Consider the following 24,096-nt stretch of genomic DNA (forward strand, 5'->3'; position numbering starts at 1 on the left):
CTTTGCCTTCCGCAAGCCTCGGTTTCGGTTTGTTTAAAGATGGCGGATGACGACCAGAAAGTTGAGAAAAAAGCGACAACAAACTGTCAGAATGAAGCAATTAGAGGCGTAATCGAGGGGTCAGATGATACAAAAGATAGTTCATATCATGCTGCATTCGACGGACAAGAAAATAACCTAGAAAATTTCATCGTTGGCCATTACCAAAGGCAAAAGGTGCGTCGAAAGGCAAATCCTTAAAAAGTGCTGCCATCTTGTGGCCAACAGTTGAACCAACACTACCTCAAAATGTACCTTACCTTGGTCCTTGCAATTTCAAAGACAAAATGCACCTTCATCGATATCAAGCACGTAGCGATGGGATATATGGCATGAACCGTGTCTGGCCTGGTGTCTTGTTACAAATGTGTCAATTAATCAATTATGATGAGTTGGGCCCTTGGGGAAGGGATTTGAATTGAAAGAGGATTCGAGTCAACATAACATATCATTTAGGATGTCTAAGACTAGAGTTGTGCCAGCTTGAATATTCTCCTTGGGTCACTTGGTGATATCCATGTACCAAAAAGACACAGTCGTCACAACATACGAAGCAGACTTGAACTTAGTTGAAGATACTTGGTCCATCCAAGTGGATCAGTACAGTATTTTATACAGATCTTTTGGCTAACTTCCTTTCATTTTATTTCCTTGTTATCACGGGGCTTTATTCCTTTATTTTCAGAATGAAAACCCTGGAGACAACATAGGAGAAGACAGAATCAACCAATTCTTTGAAAGAGCACTTGCAGAAAGCCACAGGTAAAATATTCAATCGAAGCAATGGACATCAACACCTAGGTACTGAACATCAGTAAAAAGGTCATTGGTCTTTCATGCCAAAATACCATTCACTCTCATCCTGTTCAGACAACCACCTACCCTTCATGCCCTCAGCACATCCAAAGTTAGGTTTCCAAAATACTAGCCACTCATGTCACATCTATCAACACCTGTCCCAGTAACATTTTGTCTATGGCATTCACATGTTGATTTGGATTCCTGCTTTCAGAATGAACGCAGAAGCGAACAAGTCCAAGGGCAAACAGAAGAAGCTCCACGATGAACTTGGGCCTGAGGTGTTCGAGGCTTGGACAGATGAACATGCAGCTGAGGTCATACATTCATAGAGAGAATCAAACTGAGGGATCTGCTTGGAATAATTGAAGGAGTATCACACCAGCCTAGATGAATCACAGACCTACACAAATGGACTGAACTGTTTCTAAGGAATACTCACTACTGTCACAGTCACACCAACCGGTTTTGTTTTGTCCATACTTGAGACATTTTGGCATGATTGAAGACTTCTTCTTAGGGAACTGTTTAATATTTTTGGCTATGTGCTTTGGGATGGGAAGGGGAGATGGGAAGGGGAGATGGGAAGGGGGAGGGGTATCATCATGGCAATATTTAGTGTTCCATACATGTACATGTATGATCAATTCTACCTGTGGTTCTCAGATGTGCGTGTGATCACTTGTTAATAATGCTATCTCGTTGAATGTTTTTGTACATGTATGAATTATAATCTTTACAATAAACTTGTTCATAGTTTCACGTTAAGCTGATCTCAAATTCATTTCATAATGCAGCCAGGACCGAAAAAATGGTAAAATCTCATGTCACGAGGTACACACCAATGTTGCCTGTCTCGTCCCATGGTTCCGTCTTCAGCCAGGGAAATGAAGTCCTTCCCTACCCTGATGGTACTTCAAGGTGACTTGCTCAAGCTTAAAAATGGCATCCGGATTACGAGTCCCAACACTTTTGACCACACCACCCCTCATCTTGAGGAATTGGGGATGTCCAGTCACAACTGTCATCCTTGACCCATTGAGTGCCAGGAACTGTCCAAGGCAGACAAAAGTTTAATACAAACTCAATTTTTATTCATACAAAAGAACTAGTCTAGGTACGAAAAAGTTTTAGAAAACGCTTAATACATGTACAAAAGTAAATGCAATTGGGTGTTCACCTCAACAACTACTGTAAAATCAGTCAGGAGCCATTGTGTCTAACTGCCTATTGGGCCATTCATATAGTACATGGACAATGCCATCAGCCTTCTCTCGTGAAGTAAGGGACATGCTATTTCGGTAAGGAACACCTACCTCATTTTCAGTTTTCCCCAAAACCATAAACTTAACATGACTCTCTACTATGCTGCCTATACCAGTGTTTTACCTTTAACTTCACCCTACCCTCAGGATCAGCAGTGGCTGCTGCGACAAAAATGGCATTTACGACCTTGTCTGACATGCCAATGATGTGCATTTAGTATGGGAAACCTATCTTGCAGTGTCGTCAACATTTCAGGTGTGGTCGTGTTCGATGCAAAGTTTTGAATGGATAAAAATGGTGGAACAGGATGTACAGATTCGTCGGAGGTAGGTTTCGTGAAAATCAAAGAGCAGCAGTGAACATTAGAGTGATATGCAATGCAATATTTCTCAACATCTTGGAGCAAACTCGAGATTAAAACGAAACACCTATTTTTTCTATTAAACCTGACAGAACCGAACAGAATGAACCCTAAGATTTAGATTTAAGGTATGGTTCCTATGATGAAAGTTCATTGCCTATAGTCCATGGATCCTCACAATACCGGGAATCCGCTCTCTCTTTCGATACCAACAAACTTCAGCTGCTCCGTCGGCCCGTATCTGTAATCAAAGAAAAGCTCCTCCCCTGGCCCGATGGATCGTTTGGCAAATATTCCGATGCGGTGATCGCCGTTGACCATCATGACTTTGGCGTAACAGTTCGGACTGATCGAATGATTTGCGAAGCGAATTTTGTTTCCTTTGCGTGTTGCATCAACAACGAAATCTGAAAAGACGAACCAAAAAACAAATTTGAGGATTTGTAAAGCATTTATTTGAATAGCAAGTGATAGTGCATAAGCTTGGATATTCCATATTGACCCATCTGTGATGGCAATGTAGAATTTCACATGGCCACTGCACAGACCCTTCATTCAGTTCACAGAAACTCGTTTGTCTCTTGATCCGGAACTAATATACCAGGTTTTCCAGTCCGCCAGGCCTCTCCATTACATCATTTGGGCCCAATTCAGCATGATTTCATCACTTTTTCGGCAAACAAGTGTCTTCAGTGCAGAGAATATGTATCTTTTAGTAAAATCATGAGACTACCTTGATGTATTATGTCATTTAAAAGTGTTTAGGAGCAGATTTAGGCTATTTTAACTTTCCAGAAAACATTTAGTATAGGAAAATGGCCCTCGAAAGCAAAGATTGAGACGAGGTCTTACTCAGTATTAATTTCGGTATTATAGACTAGAATGATATCAAAACTCACCATTATTGAGATTGAAAAGGAAGCTGCACATATATTTGTCGTACACTTTCCCACGGCGGTCGGCCTCATCTTGAGATATGATCTGCAAAACGTAAACATCAAAATTCATCAATTTACTGCAATTTCCATCTGTTGCCAGGGGTACCCAAATAGGAAATTACCAGAAAGAAAACTGCTTTGCTATAAAAATTGTTTTTCATTAAACACAACGATTTGTAATTTACAAAACTCTCCTTTTATAATATCAATAGTTTATTTGAGAGTCGTTGTCTTGTAGACTATTGACTGTTTCTTTATCTGTTATCAGCCATGTTTGCTGGTGTAGCACGACAACATTGTTTGTGATGTTTCCATGACGACATAACTTGTTATGTACATCGCCATGGCACAGTTATTAAACAGGCATACCCAGAGGGTGCAACCTTTTCAAATTGACAATATAAAAGATTGTAAAAAGATGCATTAAAGTTGTAATTCATTTTATAATTCATGAGAGGAAAACTATCCACCCAAAACAAACAACCCATCCATTTTATCTGCAACCGTCTTTAGATTACAATGTTTATGACACAGTTTAAGCCTTGTGCCTGAACCTTGTTATTACACAAAAGACATCTCTTCACATCGTACCTTTAACCACATTTATATTGAATTTTGATTTCAACAACTTCCGAGTCAAAACATAAGACTTTCTTTTGGAATAGGCCTACATTTTTTGCACTATTTTCCCACCTACAGTCCTCAAAACTTGGAGCATGAGAAGTCAAAATAATCAGAAGGCCTAGATAAAGCCTCTTTAATAAAATATTCTTATATTCAAATTCAAGCCATGGCTTTAAATGAAAAAGGTGTTCGCACAAATTCTGAACTTGATAACGATAACAATGACTGTGATCCTCCATTCAGAGCGCGCCAAATGGAGATAGTAACTGATTGTGCTGCCTGTCGTCAACGACCCCGAGGCAAACGCGCACTGCGTCTGCCACTCACACCGATGCTTGATAACGCAGGAGGAAGACACTTGAAAAGAGGACCGTCAGATCTACTTCATTAGATGTTTGAATTTAATTCAGTTTCAGAGGAAAAGAAGGAGGAATAGGGCCTGGAACTGCTGAAACACTGTCGATTTCACAGGTAAGTTCAATGACATGACAAAGGGACTTTATTGCTGCTGGTGACAGGACTCTGCTCGCGATCAAATACTCCTTTGGTAAGTTTGAATCTGTGCCGTGATCAGCAGAAGTTCCAAGAAAATTTCTAGATTTTGTATCAGGTTACATTTGCCCTTAGTATACAAGATGAGTATATATACCATGGTTACTGCCTAGTTACCTTGGTTACTTATCACTACGTACATGTATGTAAAATCCAATTCAATACAAAATTTAACGGAAACTTCTGCTGACCCCCCCATCTCCAAGTCCTCAAAGGTGATGATACTGGCCTTTTCAGATGAAATGGGCGGGTTGCTCGACATTTTCAATGGATGGATTTTACAGGAGACTTCTAATTCACAACAGCCTTAATCAAAAGTCTCCCAAGCCTCATTGGAGAAATTTTGTGCTTTTGTTCAGGTAAGTCCACCTTTTCCTTTTTCAGCAAACTTCCAACATTTTTCTTTCATTTTTTAATTCGCCAAGATTATTACCACTTATTTAACTTGATCTAACCGCCACCTCTTATTCACAATACTGTGCCAGCGCCCCCATGAGGTAAGTGCCAGGCTATTTTTAGTTTACCATTGTATTGACATAGCTGAGTCAATGGCATGTAGGAATGGACACTTTTCGCATGCCGGTCTTAATATGAAAGAGGCATGTTTGAATGGTAACAGGACCAGGAAACCTTATATGACGTGACATTCTTTCAGTTCAGTTCCCCACACACAAGAGAGGAAGCTGGTCTCTCACATTAGACTGTATTTTGGTGAGTATAGTCTGCATGTCTACAATGATGTAGTGCATTGAGTTCACTGGAACTGCCGGTGTATTTATGAATGAATGCAGATGACGTGTGTCTTCATCAACATGTGTTATGTGCATGCTCGTTGAACTAGTGTACATTCAATCGTTTATCAAGGACTATTATTGGGCACTCGCTCACCTAACTCTGGGGTGACTCGATAGATGCAGTCACAAGAATGGGAGAGGCATAGGCTGGCTACTACTATCTTATCTACAATGGATGTCCCCATTATGACGTGTACAGACAGGTAAGTTTGTTTTAGGTCATGACTGTAGATTGGTGAAATACAGCAGAACCTCTTTATTAAGCACACCCTCGGGACTCACAAGTGCTGTCCTTAATAGAGAGGTGTCCTGATTAGAGAGGTCAAATTGAATGGAAACCTCCAATTCGGGACCAAACCTAGCGTCTTTAATTGAGTGGTTGTCCTTAATAGAGATTCCGCTAAGGGAGGTTCCACTGTAGATGGTTTGTGAGTTGAAATAGCTTCAGGATTTCAAGTTCTCGCCAAAATATGGTCAAAAAGTTTTTGAACCTCTGAAAAATCTTTTAGGGTAATTCAAAAGCTCAGAACTCTTATTCTTATACGTGTCTAGGCCGTCATTGGTAGGTACTGACCTACACGCGATCCCACGAGCCACAAGTCTCATGAAATATGTCGAATACCAATAAATTGCATAAATACAGCAGACTATTAAAGCCTTGCAATACATACGAAAGCCTAGAAATAACCCACACACAGTATTGATCACTAAATGGATTTATTATCAAAATGCCAGGCTTATTTCCCTATAGCGGTATGAATAATATAACAAATTCAGAATTCAGAGCGTGGGTGGGCGCAGGTGGGAAGGATTTTTTAGATGCAACCGAATAAAGTACATTTTTCAATTTGTTAGTGGAACCTCCTTTCAGCAGACACCTCTTTAAGCAGAACATCCTCTCTATTGAGGACAATTACTGACTTGCCTTACTCATTTAAATTCATCTGCTTAAGACAACTAATTCACAGTAGGGCAACACAGCATGACGGCCAACAGCTGACGACAGTACACGAACTGTAGATAATATCATTCATGAACTCTCCATCTTTTGATCTATCTGATGGACTATGGTCGTCCATTCAACAGAGCCAGCTGGCACACCCAGGTGTGTACGGGAATTCACTGCCAACAATCATGGTAGCACTAGCAGATAGGACCTCAATTATATAAATATTAAATCCCAATAATTTCTTTTTACTTTTTTTGTAAATGACAATATTTATATTCAAAATGTTATATGTACGTTTTCAGGCTTTCCTTGACCACATGTTAAGCTGGATCAAAGCAAGAAAGACCAGAGAAATTTACTGCTGAACGCCTTCAACTCTGCAAGACCACATGAAAGCAGACGTCATATGTCACTTGACCAACAGGACATCAGATTCAACTCGGTTGCTTAGCTGGTATCACCACAGCCTTGTCATCAGAGCCTGATATAAGTAATGTTCAACGTCAACAAGAAAATACTCATCAACCTTTGACTCGGGAAGATTATCATAGCCACTACAGGATAACTACCAGTATTCATTGAAAACGTTTGACTCAGGAAGATTTTCAGAGCCACTACTACAGGATAACTATCAGTATTCATTGAAAACATCAACAGAAGCGCAAAAATAATGGCACTGTACACCAATGGCCATATTTCTCAAATACTGCTCACAATTTTACTTCTGACTCAAATCAAAGATGGCTGCACCTGTCCGAAAAACTGTATGTGCTACGAGGAAAATAAAGTGAAAACAGTTGTTTGCATTGAACATATTCAAAATGGCGGAATGAATGATTCGCAACTCCGGGCAACTATAAACGACATATCCAGCGAGACCGACAGTTTACACTTTATGGGTGTTGACGTTGCTGTTCTCGGAAATAACACCTTTGACCCGTTGTCATCGTTACGAGAACTTAGTTTCATCAATAGTCGTGTGGTGGAGTTACAATCAGATACGTTCGCTGGACTTGTCAACTTGCAAGTTTTGAGCCTATCGGGAAATCGGATTACAACGCTGCCCAAAGGACTGTTTAGAAATCTCAGGAAACTTGAGAAGATAGACCTGCATCAGAATAGAATTTCTCGCCTAGAAAACGGAATGTTTCATGGCGGTGTGAGCGTGAAAGATCTCAATCTCCATAGTAACAAACTCGTCATAGGCAATGACAGTTTCCATGGGTTACCAAATCTAGAAATGCTGACTCTGCAAAATACTAGTTTGAAGGAAATCCACCAGGGAGCACTACTTGGTTTGAACAAATTAAAACATTTAGAGATATCGGATAACAAGGGGCTGCATATTCATCCTGAGACTTTCAAACACTTGTCAAATCTTGCATTTTTAGGATTGCGTGGAATTGGACTACGTGATGATTTTCGAGGGAATATACTCAATGGACTTTTATCCCTGACAAAACTTGACGTCAGTTTTAACAAACTCGATAAAATTCCAAAACCAGCGAATGCTCACAAATTGGAGACATTGATTATGACAGAAAACAATATGAAGTTCATTCCAAAAAACAGCTTTAAGGATTTCAAAAACTTGAAGGAAATTCACTTGGATTTTTGCAACGTCACATCAATCCATGATCAGGCTTTTTATGGACTGTCGAATCTGAAAATCTTGAAATTAGACCATAATCGTTTGATTTCAGTTTCCCCTGCAATTTTGGGGAGTTTGACTTCCGCGACGGTGTCCCTCATCGGGAATTTATGGTCATGTGACTGTCGCATGTACCACACAAAACACTGGATACACCAATCGAAAAGAAACGTGGATATCATATGCGACAGTCCATTAGAATTGTTAGGGCGAAGTTTACAATCCCTGCCACCAGATGTCCCAGATTGCCGCGCACCCGTCATCAAAGACTGCTGCCACGACTCTTACATCGTGAAACAAGGGGCCGACATTACAGTAAATTGCACAGCTACTGGGGTCCCAGCACCAGAGACAAAGTTTTCGGTAACTAGCCCAGGAATGGGCAAATCATCGCAAAGTCTGAACACTCTGACTTTAACAAACGTCCAGACAGGTGGCAATTTCTCATGCACAGCTACAAACGTTGTCGGGGTGTCCAGGAAATATTTCTTGATACAAGTGATTAGTAGCGACTGTGGTCCCGACCCACGTGTGATTGTAATATTTGTTACCATATTACTTGTCATAAGTGCTCTCATTCTGTTTGTGGTAATTTATGTAACTAAATATAAACGTGGGAAAAAGCACTTCGTCAAGATTGATAAGACTGATAAGGATATATCAGGGTTAATGGAACACACGAACGGAGCATATGATTTATGATGTTAATTCCAATTAGAAATAAAAGTGTTGTCTGTTTTTGTTTAAAAAAATTGATCAAGTTGTTTGTATTTTGTTACAATTTATGGATAATTGTCCTACCTCGCCACAATATTCCGATATGAACTCATTTTTCTCGGCAGATTCTTTGAGGTAGATGCCCCATCCCGCAACATCGGAGGGCGCCAGGAGTAGATGCTGTGAAAAAGAAAAACACTTATCAACTTTTCTTCTTCCGGTACCATATGAATATTCACAAACTTTGGGAAGTTACATCTCAAAAAGGACCATTTTACACTCTTTTCATACAGTTTTGGCATAGCAGGTATTGAGTCTGACCAGCTCTGGCAAAAGTAGGCACTCGGAATCAAAGACAGATATTTATTTATAAACATGGGCTAATCCAACACACTACCCAGAAAACGCAATATGATTCTGGTCAGTCAATTGAGAATAGATTGAGATATGGACTTAAGTACACATCATTCGTTCAAGTATATCTCTTGAGAAAAACTCCTCTTGAGACATGGACTTTAAGAACAAATCATTTGTTTAAGTATATCTTATGAGAAAAACCCATCTAAAGATTTAAGTCACTTAAACCATTGCTATATCTCCTTTATCTCATGTTTTACTGGACTATTGATTGACCCAGACAGCATTAAAACAACTTAGAAATTTCATATGACTTTAACAGGCATTTTTCTAAAAAAAACATGTTTGGAGAAAAAACTCTCTCTTAAAATGCCCATGACGTTCGCTAAGAATTTGAAATTTCTAATTGAATTTGAAAACTCCCAATTGCGTAAAAACGTAACAATCATAAATTCCAGCATTGTCGCTGTGGAAACAAATACACAAATACTATAACTACAAAGTTTCAGCAAATTTGATGCACTATGTTAACTGCACTTCGGCATTGTACATAACTGCATTTCTATTTTCCTGGACCACCAGTAATTACAAACGGTGTACTCCTTTAACTCTGCCCTTTTTCTCTCTTTCCCCATATGAAACAAGCACCTGAGTAAGTGCCGTAGCAACTCCTATAATATCAGAAACGCCAGCTAGTGCGGGATTCCTACCAGCTCACGACTATGCCAGGCCAGTTTAAAGCTCTTTCAAGATAACTGACGAGGTTATACCTACACCGAAACAGTTTCCCAGGCTACTTCACATAAGCCTTTTTCCCCTCATACCATTCGGCGCCACCAGGCAAAATTCGCAACACAAGCCCTCACAACACCCTTGACAACCAAACGTCACACGGCTCCGTCATCGCAACGCAAGTGGCGCCGTCGCAGGGGACCAAAGACGCCGCACAACACCACGCAGACGTCAGGATAATCAAACGGAAGATAGGACAGTCTGACGCCCCGTCAATCATAACGGTATTGACATCGGACACAAGCTGTCACTTTCCCGTTTTGACCAGATCAACTCCTATAATAGGTGAACTAGTTTATAGGTGTCAAACAAGGGTCACAAAATATGGGAGAGACACATTGCAGCTTCCTCATCTAGTGATCTACTCATCGCCATCTGGTAACTCTACCCGATGGCATGCCTGATAAGACAGATTTGCTGCTTGTACTGCACCACACAGCTGTTTGGTAGATACACGAGATACCGATGGTTAACGAGTTGTTGCCTGACACGTCTACAGCCTCTCCCGGCAGCTGTTGCTTTAAAAAAGGATGAGCAATGGGGCGTTTTATTGATGCCGCACCCCGTATATCAGCTAATCTAAAGTGTAAACAATGCTGTAGATCATCTAAGCTGGAGTGTGTCGCACTGCAGAGCTGCCAAACCTCAATGGGGCTCTCCGGAACTGTTCCCAAAAAGTTCTCTTTCTTCAGTATTTTTGACCAAAATATCAGTACTTTTGCTATTGACCTTCAATACTCCTAATCAAAAACTGAAGAAAAATGTTGGTTGCTTTCACTTCAGTACCACTTTACAAATTTTGACACATTTCAGGAAATTTCTTAAGTGTTCATGGGTTGGCAGCCCTATGCATTGATCCACACACTGATGATCATTGCACGGAGGGCTCTCTCAAACCCATAATCAGAATAGTGCTACAGTTCAGCCAGATTTTAAATTGTTCCATTTTTGTGCCATTTGATGATGGGAACTTCTATACACCTTTCCAGAAATGGGGCGCTGAGTGTCCGAAATAGTGATGTCATAAGGGGAAACTAGGCCTTATGGTGGAGGGACAAAGGAGATAGTCATGGTTGACTAACACACTTGAATGCCTTTAATGACGGACAAGGGAGAAAAAGTTAGTTCCAAGGCAAGCCACCAATTTCGGGAAGCATGTATAGAGTGGAAGGTGACTGGGCAGCCGACAGCTTGGTAACAATGCTGTAAACATGCCATTTGTCCATTTAACTCAGTAAATGCTCATCCAGTATCACAGCTAACCGTGGGCAGTCGGATGGGCATAATGAAGACATCAGCACCTGTCACCTCTCTGGTCCCCACCACATACTACCGGTCAGACCCACGCAAATTCCCTTTGGGGGCAACTTGAAAATTTGATTTTTAATGGATACTGACCTTTCTCAGTCCTCTCTGAACACTGACATTTTTACACGAGATCTTCTTAGTATCGAACTGGTCTGTAAAACAAACAAAGAAATTCAAAAGATTTTAAAACAAACCAAAAAGAATTTTTAGTTGGTGCATTGCCATTGATCCTAAATATATTTAGCTCCAGCCCAATTATGTTTGGCGAGACAGTCAATACCTCCAGTTTGGTGTCAATTCCTAAAAAACAAAGATTTGCTAAGCAAAAGATGAAAACACCTACCAGCACCGCACGTCTGACAGAGATCCGGATCACATTCTCTGACGGCCAGGAAGCACGGACACTGTTTGGTGTTGCACTGCGCCTTACATCGGCAGCCAGGAAAACGGTTCTGACCTGAAAGAAAGTCAGCGATTATGGAGCTGGCGATCTGGACTTGACTGCAGCAGACATTGTAGACACGATCGTCAGAAACGTGGAAGAGAGCGAACAGACATATCCATGGAGAGACTACACAAGAAGGGCACCAGTAGGGGTGATGGCAGACTTGTTCTTTTACCGGGCGAGAAGCGAGGGATAGTGACCCAGCTACGGATGGGTGCCTTTTCCAACGCGGGACTGTGCACACTGCTCGAAATGCTGGAGGGAAGCGGGCCAAATTGAAAGGAAATGGCCAATTCAAGATCAACTTGAGTGACCGCAATTGATGTGTCCTACCAACGAAGGTGTCCACTATAAGAGAGGTTCCACTGTTGGTCCTGGTTGTCAACTGGGAGCATAAATTTCATGTAGCTTCACATTTTCAATGCTATTATCATATAGATTACTTACAATCGGAGCTGCACTGGCAGAATTTCTCGCAGAAGTTCTGGGCGTTGATGCATGGACAAGTCTCATCGCATCGTTGGCCCGGGTGGTCACATGGCTGGTAGTTGTACACGTGATTGGACGTGCTATCCTTCTTCAGTTGGATTTTACGGCAGTGCATCGACCACAGCCTGAAGTCGCTGCAAAATTAATTCGTTTGATAAGAATTAGGAACATGGTTGTAAGGTATCTTACACACAATCCAAGGGTGATCAGTGCAAACTCCCACCAGTTTGCTACAATCTGCACCAGGGCAGACTCAAGTGAGTTCGGTTAGATCAGCTCCATGACCGCCCAAAAACTGCCTCAGCAGAGAGCTCAATAGTGGATATTCCTCCGTGAGAGTGCAGCACTTGACCGAGCGAGCAACTTCACAGACATGACGTAATGCAAATTCGGACAGGAACTTAGAGAAAATCATCGCAAGTTTTTACTACAGGCAACAAAAATATCTCCGTACCTATGCTTCTTCTTTTTCTTCCTAGGGGGCGTTCTGACTCTGTCTTCTTGAACCTTAGGCATGTGTTCAGCTTCTTTCTGAGCAAACTCATAAACCTGAACAAACAAACAACAAAGCCGGTTACTTGTCTTTGATTGCCGACGCCGTCTGAGGATTTTGGAAAAGATGCGGTTACATCTGGTCAGGGCGCGGTTGTTCAAAACCATTTTTGCCACAATCGCCGGAGTTGTCTCCTTCAGTTAAAGGGGATTTGGCACACCAACGATTCAGTCTACTTTTGACATTTTCTCGGGCGGTGAAAATGAACCATCTCATTTCCTATTCATAAGTCTGGCGCAGATCAGTTAGCTAGATTAGGCCTGCTGAACCTGTGGACAACAGGGTTTGCGTATGACTCGATGATGCTTTGATATCTACTGAGGAGAGGGGAGAGCACTGTACTTGTCGCAGGGAATATGCTTTAAGTCCTTGAACGATTTAAACTCGTCTCAAACATTTAAACCAAGACCCTAATCGGATTTCGAAAATTGATTCAACATGTGGGAGTTGTGTTCTACAAACCTGATTACATGTCTTGGTGTGCAGAGCAGTCGACACAGCGCAGTAATTATTCGCAAAGACGTTGTGTAGCACACGGAACAGCGACTCCTCGGCCCCCGACCAATCTTCATTGCATTTGCTCCTTTTGACTGGAGGTGGCGCCACTGCATGAGAGAAACAGGACGTATGAGGAGATTATATGTAAAGTCATAGTCTCCATAGACGACTAAAAGATTGACATTATCGGCTGGGCGAATGACGTAAGTTGAGAACCATTTGAACTTGTGTATACTCTTGAGTCAAGCCTTGCCTTCTAAGGCACACAATTGCACTTCGACACGTAAGTGTGCCTTTTTAAAATCAAATTTAGGTGCCCCCTTTTTTTAGCATTTAGCTTGGAAAATCTGGGCAACTCAAATCTCATAAACAAAGAGACACGACAAGGCAGTTGCAGCAGTGAAATAAAAGTTTGGTACTTAAAAATAAATTTTTAACTGAACACGATTATAAACTTACCAAATTCGGCTTGTGAAGCTTCACTTTCCGAGAGATCAGATGTGGATGCGACTGAGCTGCTAGGAGCGCCCCGTTTTCTCTTGCCGTTAGTCGGGGCAGGTTCCGGCTCTTTTGGCAGCTCTTTCTGCACCTAAAGATTGAGAATTTTACGATACGTGACGCAGTAGTACAGCGAAACCTAACGCATGTCGCACAGAAGATCACTCGAGGAGCCTAAACGACACCAGGAGATTATAATGGAAGAAATAGCAGTACTCATATTTCACAAAAGGCAGACGACAGTGAAATGAGCAACAAGTCTATCTCAACCTGCCACGCTCACAGCTATTTGCGGTTGTTTTGCTGTGACAGGTCACAACTTGACAATGATAAACAATAATTTGCTTTTTCATAGCGCTGCTTTCAGTTAGCCTGGCAACAACTCACATACACTTATTGGGATTTTACTGAGCCTGGTTCCCACAAAAATCTTCCTGTGGTTTCAAAGAGCAGCTACAAAGTGATGATTTGAACTTGACCAGTAGAGGAATCAAGTGACGTCTCACTCTAAGAGAAAAACCTGCAATCTTTTGATCATGCGTTGACACTCTTCCACCTGCTTCCACAGCCTCTTTTAAATTCTGATGTCAAAGTATGAAGGTCAAGGATGATGAAAAATTTAGATCTCCAAAAAATTTTCTCATGCCTGGACTGAAGATGTTACAAAGTTCTAACCTTGTTTTGTGGTGGCGGATGGTCATGAAGGAAGCACTCCGGTCCACACGGGTCCGGATCCGACTTGGTGTCCGACTTCTTTCGCGTCAGCATGCTGGGGGTTGGATGATATGCTGAAAGATACTACGGCGTTAGTGTCCCCGTCGATACTTTAGTAAACAAATACTTTCACGGTTAACCACCCCGAAAAGGAATCGACAAAGATGATTAAAAATCAAAACTAACGTCAGAAGATGTATGATCAGTATCACCTTGCTGTGAGACAGCCACACTATCAAAGCCAACAGCTTATTGGGAATCAATGACGATGCCATGACGATATCAATGGCGATAACATGTACGATGATACAATGATATGTCTACTGACACTGGGACTCTTGTTCTACTTTGGCTTTGTTTACAACCCCAAAAGCCCTGCAGTATGACGTCATGTCTGACGAAACACAACCACAAGGGAAGGCCCCAAGAAACATCTGACCGCATTGAGGACAACATAATGGCCTGGTATGAAGTTAGGAGTAACATGTTTCTATGCCTGGGTCATCTTTTCTAATTTACGTCACAACATTAACCACGTGAGGGCTTTTATCAGGCTACTTGACTGAATAGGTCGTTCACCATGTCCGGCGACATGCATGCACTGACAACGGGAAGTTTCTCAGCCTTTTAGGCTGCATAATTATAGATTGTTCCCTTGTGAAGTGCCCTCTGTTCCATCAGGGTTTCCGCCAGGATTAAATTTAAGGGGGAGCAAAAAATTTTTTTTTTTTTTTTTTTAATTTTTTCTTCCAAAAGTTTTTTTTTCTTAAAAAGGGTATATGACTCCTCCGGAGACATTTTTTGGCCCTAAAACCGCTACAATTGCCTCCCAAATCCTCTTATTTTACATATCAAATCATGAAAATTACTCATTTGACAGTAAAACAAACTTTAGTGCTCAAAATTAAGGGGGTATATCCCCCCCTTGAAATATTTTAGGAGGGGATGAACCCTGTCCATGTCACTTATGACCTTGTGAAGTACTATGTACAAACAAAATGAAGCTTTGTTTAGTTTATTGGGCGTTCCAATTGATTGTACCAGGAAACATGGATTAGACAGAGACAAGGGAAACAACTGACAAGTCCACAAATTTACAAGTCCAAGGGAATAGTCTATAGATATGTAGCCTGAATACACAACACCACACCTTTTCTTGGTATGACAGCACCCCTACACCAGAGGAAGTCTGAAATATTCCCGAGGGGTGCAGAAAAGCACTCACCTTGTCCTTGGAAACATTTTGAAATAGAAATTGAATGAAAATAATCAATTCCGACGGAAATCACATCAGTTTTAAATCTGTGTGGAAAACAGCACATATATGTACAGTAGAATCTAATAACGGACACCTCTCAAATAGGGACAGCATCTGTCAGTGCTAAGGGTGTCCTTAATAAAGAGGTTCCACAGTCCATGTATACCGAAAGACGAAGCCTGTTATACTGAGAGTAAGTGCGTTGGCCCTAATGACCAGCTCGTCTTGGAAAGAGTATTATGCCATGAATTACATATGTAGATGTATGTCTTCAGATGTGAGCTGGAGCATCAGTCGATCATCCATTTCAATTTTTTGATCAAAAACATCAGCAACGAACAAATCGGCAATAAGTCTTCAAAATATTCTACCAAAACCTAAATCTACCAAAAGGGTCAACCAGAGCTGACCCTTGAAACTCCATTTACCCCAAACTCCTCTCTGCCAATGCCTGGCAGCAAGCAAGAAGGCAGTTTGTACACTACATTACTCACTGGCAGCTGACCACATAGCTGCATCAGAAGGGGGTTTCGACAGCTGTCGAACCAAACGACTTGTAACCAGTACCACTTTGTCAACATATCTACACGACCGGGATGATACTCACGATGTAAGAAGCAGTCGTATTTGAAGCACCGTCTACAGAATAATGTATGGAAGGAATGCATGGTCTGTTCCCGCTCGACTGACTGAGCGTTGGGGCCATCGATGTTGGGCGTACACTCAGGTGGAAGATTCTGCTTCAGATTCGTTAACTCCTTATCCCTGAAATTGATATTTTCATTGATAAGGCCACCTAAATTTGATTTCATGGTTCACGTCAGCCACTTCTAGGAAATGGATGAGGGTTTTCCTTCATCTTTCATCATTAGTAAAAAACCATGATTTTCCTAGTGAAAAACACAAATTCACTGAAATCAATTCATCGGCCAAAAACTTACCTCACCCCTGAGTTTTTATTATGTTTTCTGCTGCTGGGCCTTACCAGCAGGTCTTGTAATTGATTATATTCCCCTTACCTTTTCTTTGCCAGGGCTTTGAACTTTTCCTTGAGGACGTCAACGGTGCCTTTATCCGGGAACATACAATTGATTGCTTGGAATATTATTTCGGGTGGAATGTCTGTCTTAACAACTCCTTCACATTTACCTATAACAAAGACAAAGTTATTCTGAGATTTACGCCAACGGATAACTTCAATAACTGGTCAGGCATGTCCCTCAACTGATCGAGTTATAAGAAAGTTAGCATTTTGGGAATGGCTACCCAACACCTTTCCAGTTCTAGTTTAGAAGCAACTTTAACTTTCAGTGGTGGATCAAGAAAAAAGGCCCCAGCTAAAGAGCGTCGAAGATGCGATATTGGAAACGAGAGCTCTGGGGTCCCCCAGGTTAACACTCGGTGCCATATATGCATTGCTTGAGCATCAGAGGGATTTTTAATGAGCTTCTGGTCGGTCATGGTACCCCATAACCAGTACAGTGGAACCTCCCTTAGCGTACACCTCTCTATTAGGGACAACCTCTCTATTAAGGACACTAGTTTTGGTCCCAAATTGGTACTTTCCATTAAATTTGACCTCTCTATTCAGGACACCTCTCTATTAAGGACAGCATTTGTCAGTCCCGAAAGTGTCCTTAATAGAGAGGTTCTACTGTATATTCAACCTGACCTACCTTCACTTGCTGCCCTATCTAATAAATCGTTGTACTGCCCGTGAAGATTATTGATCATATTCATATAAATCTCGTCGTCCAAGAATAGCTCCTTCTCTCGGTCACCGTGCACCTTGCCGTCGTAATTCTTGAGGAGTTCTTCGAGGAATTTGCTGTCTTGGTCGAGGATCTCATCGCCCATATAAGGAATGTTGTGGAGGACGGTCTCATCTTCAACCTGTTCATGAGAAGAAATCCATCAATTATGATGTGGGGGGGGGGGGGGAGAAAAAACCTGCTTATTTTTAATAGGGCCTTAGTAGAAGGGGTTCATTTAATACAGATGTCCACTGAGGGAGGTTCTACTGTATATGACTTACCAATACCATGAAGTTCTGTTGCAATCGAGCCCATGTGTACATGGTTAGGAAACCCGAGGGGACAGCGTATAGCACATACCCTGGCAGGGGAAAGCAAGACTACTATGGGGCCTGACTTACCATGAAGTTCTGTTGCAATGGACTCATGGAGCCCATGTGTACATGGTTGGGACACCGAAGGGACAGCGTATAGTACATGCCCTGGCCCGGGAAAGCAAGACCACTATGCGCCCTGACTTACCATGAAGTTCTGTTGCAATGGACTCATGGAGCCCATGTGTACATGGTTGGGACACCGAAGGGACAGCGTATAGTACATGCCCTGGCCCGGGAAAGCAAGACCACTATGCGCCCTGACTTACCATGAAGTTCTGTTGCAATGGACTCATGGAGCCCATGTGTACATGGTTGGGACACCCAAGGGACAGCGTATAGTACATGCCCTGGCCCGGGAAAGCAAGACCACTATGCGCCCTGACTTACCATGAAGTTCTGTTGCAATGGACTCATGGAGCCCATGTGTACATGGTTGGGACACCCAAGGGACAGCGTATAGCACATGCCCTGGCCCGGGAAAGCAAGACCACTATGCGCCCTGACTTACCATGAAGTTTTGTTGCAATGGAGCCCATGTGTACATGGTGGGGCACCCGAGGGGACAGCCTATAGCACATGCCCTGGCCCGGGAAAGCAAGACCACTATGCGCCCTGACTTACCATGAAGTTTTGTTGCAAAGGAGCCCATGTGTACATGGTGGGGACACCGGAACGAACAGCGTAGAGCACCTTCAGGGGAACACTCTGGCCAGGGAATGCTAGACCGCTCTGCACATCACACTGAAATTGAGAGCAAGATAAAATGAACACTCAGTCATTCATCCATTCAGAAATAATTTTCCTTCAATATATTTCCATCACAAAACAGAGGACAGACCTCAATAAAGGTTACTGATTACTTTTATGTCTCAAAACACACAAGGTTGTTTGCTTGTGAGAACTGAAGAGCACAATAAAAACTCTGCATCAAGAGCACACCGAGGTCTAATCTGGCTCATTATTTCCACTTTATACAATTTTTTGAGATTCTGTACTGTAGCAAGCAAGAAAGCATGTCTAAGATTTGCCCCTATGACATGACTGAGTATACCTGAGGCATACTCACATACCAACCTTTTTCGTGACCGGCATCATATTTAGCACCTCTGGAGAGTTAATGGTAGGACTTGGACGGGGCTCCCTCCTTTTTTCAAGCTCCTCTATCTTCTCATTTAATTCTCGCCGATTTGATACAAACAGTTGCTGTAAAAACACCGAAATATCGATAAGACGATTGCTCCACAGTGCAGCAATGAGCCATATAAGGCCTTCTTTTACAATAATTGTAGAATTTTAGACATTCATCCATTTCCGAAAGAAAATAGTAATAAACCTGGCAAAAGACTATTATGATTGGCTCTTTCCCTGTCCTTTACTAGGCTAATCTTCTGTGTGAGATGCCTTGTTTTGCTGCGACAGGTCACATTTGCTTCCTTCAATTATACCCAGGGTTCTCCACTATGCTTTTTGTCCAGGCGCAGCACCCGGGCAGAATCATCTTCCCCACTTCAGCACCCGGACAAAAAAGTTAGCACCCGGACAGATTCATAGAGTTGGTAATGGTTTTACTGTTATAGCACCCAGACAGATTTTGCTGCCAACCTGGACAGAACTGAAGTGAATTCTCAATTGTGTCAAAATATGGCGACAGCACCCGGCCCAAAAAAATTGTTGGGGAGAACACTGATACCCACCTTGACTTCCTCTGCTCTTCTGTGGCGTTTAAACTGTCGAAGACGCATATATTCTAATTTCACTTTTCGCTTCCATTCCTGGAGATTTGTCAACAGTTCTTGCAAGTCTGCTTCTCTATCCTTTTCTGCTTGTTTTTCTTGTTCCAGTTTCTCTTGTTCGACGTCTCGCTGTTGGCGGCCTCTCGTTGCAGGCGTTTCCATGGCTGCCTTGAAAATAATAAAGGGGGACTATAGGCAGGCACAGAGGGGCTACAAATAGACCCTTTTACACCAGGCGGAGGAAGTCATTGTGGGCCAAAACAAACCTAAATATAGGCACAACGCACAAAAGATCATGTGGTGTGCGACTCTGCGGTCTTTTGTTTGCTTGTTTGTTTGTTGTGGCCAGCAATGACTTCCTCCGCATGCGAGGTATTTGGGTTTGACATCTTCAGGCGACTTATAATTATAATAGTTATACAGTAATAATACAGTGAGGGCCCTGGCCTGGGTGGGTCATGTCAGATTCAGCACTGAATATATATCCTCGTACGACCCTGAATCATTTCGGCGTACTGTGAGATGTGAGAGACCGCTATTGGCGAATTTGTGTTACTTTGTCTTGCCTGCTTAGGTCTCACTAGCCAGTGCAATGGCCGGGCCTACCTGGCTCCACAAATGGCGTGACGTTATTTCATGCATACCCCTGTTCAAGTGGCTGTCGACCTTGCAGTATATCACTCTCACACATAAACCTATACATTTCTGAATAGCTTGCCGCTTCTAGAATACTTCTGACCAGCTTTCATTGTTATCAAGTAATTCAGTCATGAGAACATGGGGGCAGCACAATACATGAGACACCCTGTACATCGATGAAAATTTTGAAAATTTCACCTTGCCGCCTTATAACTTGACGATTAACATGGATGGTGAAATAATATTTTTATAAACTTCTACTTATCACCTTGAGAAAGCAAAATAATAACAATTTTAAATTTTGATACCAAAATAGGGTGTCGTTGCGGCTTTTCTTTGAGCATTTTGACCGCGAAGTCTCACCTTGAGAACATGTGCACTCTGACAGGAACCAGTTCATGTCAACATCCGATTGAGCTATACATAGCATGCGAGGCCTGGTCACTGCGGACGTGCACAGAAGAAGCTGATATTTTCCTCAAATAATCGTCAGAGCTACCTCTTCACAAAATACCCAGGACACCGACATTTGAACATGCAGCAATAGCGATATGATAGGCTTATCTGTATCCATGGTAATCGCCTGAGATTGAAGAACTTTTTTTTTAAGGGGGACCAATGTTGACCTGATCACCACTGGCTAGTGAGACCTTAATGGTAACATGCAGTCTCATATTTCCCCTTTTTACTACAAAATATGAAAATCTGGATTGATACAAACATTTTGGTGTCCTACATGACAGGTCCAACAAGAATAGCTTCCAGTGGTGATCCATTCAAAATCATAGGCAAACTCAGCACTTCACCCATTTTCAAATTCGTTCAGAAAGCGGAATTCAGAGGGAATTCGAGTAACAGCACACCTCAGCTGTGGAGGCCTTTTTGGTCCATGAACTGAGATGAAAGCATCTTTATCCATCCCGAATGCATTCGATGAAGTCAAATGATGTTCAAAATGACATTTATTATCATATTTTATGATTTCACTTTTATTGGTATTTTGATTAAGGTCTCACTAGCCAGTGCAATGGCCGGGCCTACCTGGCTCCACAAATGGCGTGACGTTATTTCATGCATACCCCTGTTCAAGTGGCTGTCGACCTTGCAGTATATCACTCTCACACATAAACCTATACATTTCTGAATAGCTTGCCGCTTCTAGAATACTTCTGACCAGCTTTCATTGTTATCAAGTAATTCAGTCATGAGAACATGGGGGCAGCACAATACATGAGACACCCTGTACATCGATGAAAATTTTGAAAATTTCACCTTGCCGCCTTATAACTTGACGATTAACATGGATGGTGAAATAATATTTTTATAAACTTCTACTTATCACCTTGAGAAAGCAAAATAATAACAATTTTAAATTTTGATACCAAAATAGGGTGTCGTTGCGGCTTTTCTTTGAGCATTTTGACCGCGAAGTCTCACCTTGAGAACATGTGCACTCTGACAGGAACCAGTTCATGTCAACATCCGATTGAGCTATACATAGCATGCGAGGCCTGGTCACTGCGGACGTGCACAGAAGAAGCTGATATTTTCCTCAAATAATCGTCAGAGCTACCTCTTCACAAAATACCCAGGACACCGACATTTGAACATGCAGCAATAGCGATATGATAGGCTTATCTGTATCCATGGTAATCGCCTGAGATTGAAGAACTTTTTTTTTAAGGGGGACCAATGTTGACCTGATCACCACTGGCTAGTGAGACCTTAATGGTAACATGCAGTCTCATATTTCCCCTTTTTACTACAAAATATGAAAATCTGGATTGATACAAACATTTTGGTGTCCTACATGACAGGTCCAACAAGAATAGCTTCCAGTGGTGATCCATTCAAAATCATAGGCAAACTCAGCACTTCACCCATTTTCAAATTCGTTCAGAAAGCGGAATTCAGAGGGAATTCGAGTAACAGCACACCTCAGCTGTGGAGGCCTTTTTGGTCCATGAACTGAGATGAAAGCATCTTTATCCATCCCGAATGCATTCGATGAAGTCAAATGATGTTCAAAATGACATTTATTATCATATTTTATGATTTCACTTTTATTGGTATTTTGATTAAGGTCTCACTAGCCAGTGCAATGGCCGGGCCTACCTGGCTCCACAAATGGCGTGACGTTATTTCATGCATACCCCTGTTCAAGTGGCTGTCGACCTTGCAGTATATCACTCTCACACATAAACCTATACATTTCTGAATAGCTTGCCGCTTCTAGAATACTTCTGACCAGCTTTCATTGTTATCAAGTAATTCAGTCATGAGAACATGGGGGCAGCACAATACATGAGACACCCTGTACATCGATGAAAATTTTGAAAATTTCACCTTGCCGCCTTATAACTTGACGATTAACATGGATGGTGAAATAATATTTTTATAAACTTCTACTTATCACCTTGAGAAAGCAAAATAATAACAATTTTAAATTTTGATACCAAAATAGGGTGTCGTTGCGGCTTTTCTTTGAGCATTTTGACCGCGAAGTCTCACCTTGAGAACATGTGCACTCTGACAGGAACCAGTTCATGTCAACATCCGATTGAGCTATACATAGCATGCGAGGCCTGGTCACTGCGGACGTGCACAGAAGAAGCTGATATTTTCCTCAAATAATCGTCAGAGCTACCTCTTCACAAAATACCCAGGACACCGACATTTGAACATGCAGCAATAGCGATATGATAGGCTTATCTGTATCCATGGTAATCGCCTGAGATTGAAGAACTTTTTTTTTAAGGGGGACCAATGTTGACCTGATCACCACTGGCTAGTGAGACCTTATAGCTGCTGCCTAAATACATGTATTACTTGTCCCTTTAATTTTAAATAAGAAAAATTTAACTCGCGTGCTAAATGACAATGAATGATTGAGCATGAAACTTACTGTTCAAAAGGTTTTTTTATGATTCTGATACAGCAATAACACAATATGAACAGTTTGAACACATCAAATAGGCTATCAGACCAGTTTTATCACTGAAAACAGTGATTACATCGAATGACAAATCCAAAAAATAGGAAACCGCGTAAAAATTGGTTCTGCGCAGGCGCAGTACATATGGGGTTATACCTAGATGTCTATTTATAGAACAAGAATTCCCACTTTTGATATCATGTCGTTTCGCTCCCTGATCTTTTCGCCCCCAGTCGACTTCGAATCGATCTGTGTTCTTCATGGTTTAGACCTACTGTGAAGCCAGCCAGGTGCTGTTCATTTTGCTTTAACCTTCTTGGAAGCTGCTTGAGATGTGAACAAACTTGTTATGAATTGAATATGATTTTTATTAAGACCACCTTCGATAATAATCAGTTCGTATTGAGGGTACATACAGAATCTGAAACGTTCTGGGGGTCCGAGTTTTCGGCCGGACAGATCGAGTCCCATCACTTGGTTGCGTACTTTGCTAGCCCTTGCCCCGAGGCCAAGACACCAGGAAGGCCTACAAGGGATCACAGTTTTACGTTTCGTTTCAAAGAGATAGAACAAGGCAGTTTTGGGTCGAGTGTCTTGCTCAACAGGGATTCATACAGGAGATAAACCATAAAGTGTGGACTCTTTATGGATGTAGTCATCTGAGGGAGGGATTCATACAGGAGATAAAGTGGACTCTTTATGGTTGTGATCATCTGAGGGATGGATTCATACAGGAGATAAACCATGAAGTGTGGACTCTTTATGGTTGTGGTCATCTGAAGTAGGGATTCATGCAGGAGATAAACCATAAAGTGTGGACTCTTTATGGTTGTGATCATCCGAGGGAGGGATTAATACAGGTGGTAAATCATAAAGTGTGGACGCTTTATGGTTGTGGTCATCTGAGGGAGGGATTCATACAGGAGATAAACCATTAAGTGTGGACTCTTTATGGTTGTGGTCATCTGAGGGAGGGATTCATACAGGAGATAAACCAATGAAGTGTGGACTCTTTATGGATGTGGTCATCTGAGGGAGGGATTCATACAGGAGATAA

The 24,096-nt window shown here is 41.9% G+C and overlaps 3 protein-coding genes across 4 annotated transcripts; 2 read left to right on the top strand and 1 right to left on the bottom strand.

Annotated features, from left to right (window-relative positions):
- Positions 1–12: 12 nt before the first annotated feature.
- LOC135499465 (uncharacterized) lies at positions 13–1,605 on the top strand. The gene is made up of 3 exons (XM_064790213.1): positions 13–216; positions 725–801; positions 1,052–1,605. The coding sequence occupies exons 1-3, from the start codon at positions 40–42 to the stop codon at positions 1,167–1,169; spliced, it is 372 nt and encodes a 123-aa protein (XP_064646283.1). The 5' UTR covers positions 13–39; the 3' UTR covers positions 1,170–1,605.
- Positions 1,606–1,926: 321 nt separating this feature from the next.
- On the bottom strand, positions 1,927–23,156 carry LOC135499688 (histone-lysine N-methyltransferase EZH2-like). 2 transcript variants are annotated; one of them, XM_064790609.1, is made up of 17 exons: positions 23,010–23,156; positions 19,427–19,633; positions 18,807–18,935; positions 18,354–18,473; positions 17,278–17,494; positions 16,621–16,750; positions 16,209–16,366; positions 14,305–14,417; positions 13,591–13,720; positions 13,096–13,238; positions 12,535–12,629; positions 12,039–12,214; positions 11,490–11,603; positions 11,237–11,298; positions 8,774–8,869; positions 3,364–3,445; positions 1,927–2,871 (listed from the first exon to the last, which is right to left on the bottom strand). In XM_064790609.1, exons 2-17 carry the CDS (start codon positions 19,625–19,627, stop codon positions 2,639–2,641), a joined length of 2,199 nt encoding a protein of 732 aa, XP_064646679.1. In that variant the 5' UTR covers positions 19,628–19,633; positions 23,010–23,156; the 3' UTR covers positions 1,927–2,638. The 2 variants fall into 2 exon arrangements, with proteins under 2 accessions (XP_064646679.1, XP_064646680.1); XM_064790610.1 differs by lacking the exons at positions 18,354–18,473; positions 18,807–18,935; positions 19,427–19,633; positions 23,010–23,156 and adding an exon at positions 18,241–18,269.
- On the top strand, positions 5,254–8,714 carry LOC135499673 (leucine-rich repeat and immunoglobulin-like domain-containing nogo receptor-interacting protein 3). The gene is made up of 2 exons (XM_064790581.1): positions 5,254–5,289; positions 6,624–8,714. The coding sequence occupies exon 2, from the start codon at positions 6,992–6,994 to the stop codon at positions 8,672–8,674; it is 1,683 nt and encodes a 560-aa protein (XP_064646651.1). The 5' UTR covers positions 5,254–5,289; positions 6,624–6,991; the 3' UTR covers positions 8,675–8,714.
- Positions 23,157–24,096: the final 940 nt, after the last annotated feature.

This window comes from Lineus longissimus, chromosome 15 (assembly GCF_910592395.1).
Source record: "Lineus longissimus chromosome 15, tnLinLong1.2, whole genome shotgun sequence".
Lineage (NCBI taxonomy): Eukaryota > Metazoa > Nemertea > Pilidiophora > Heteronemertea > Lineidae > Lineus > Lineus longissimus.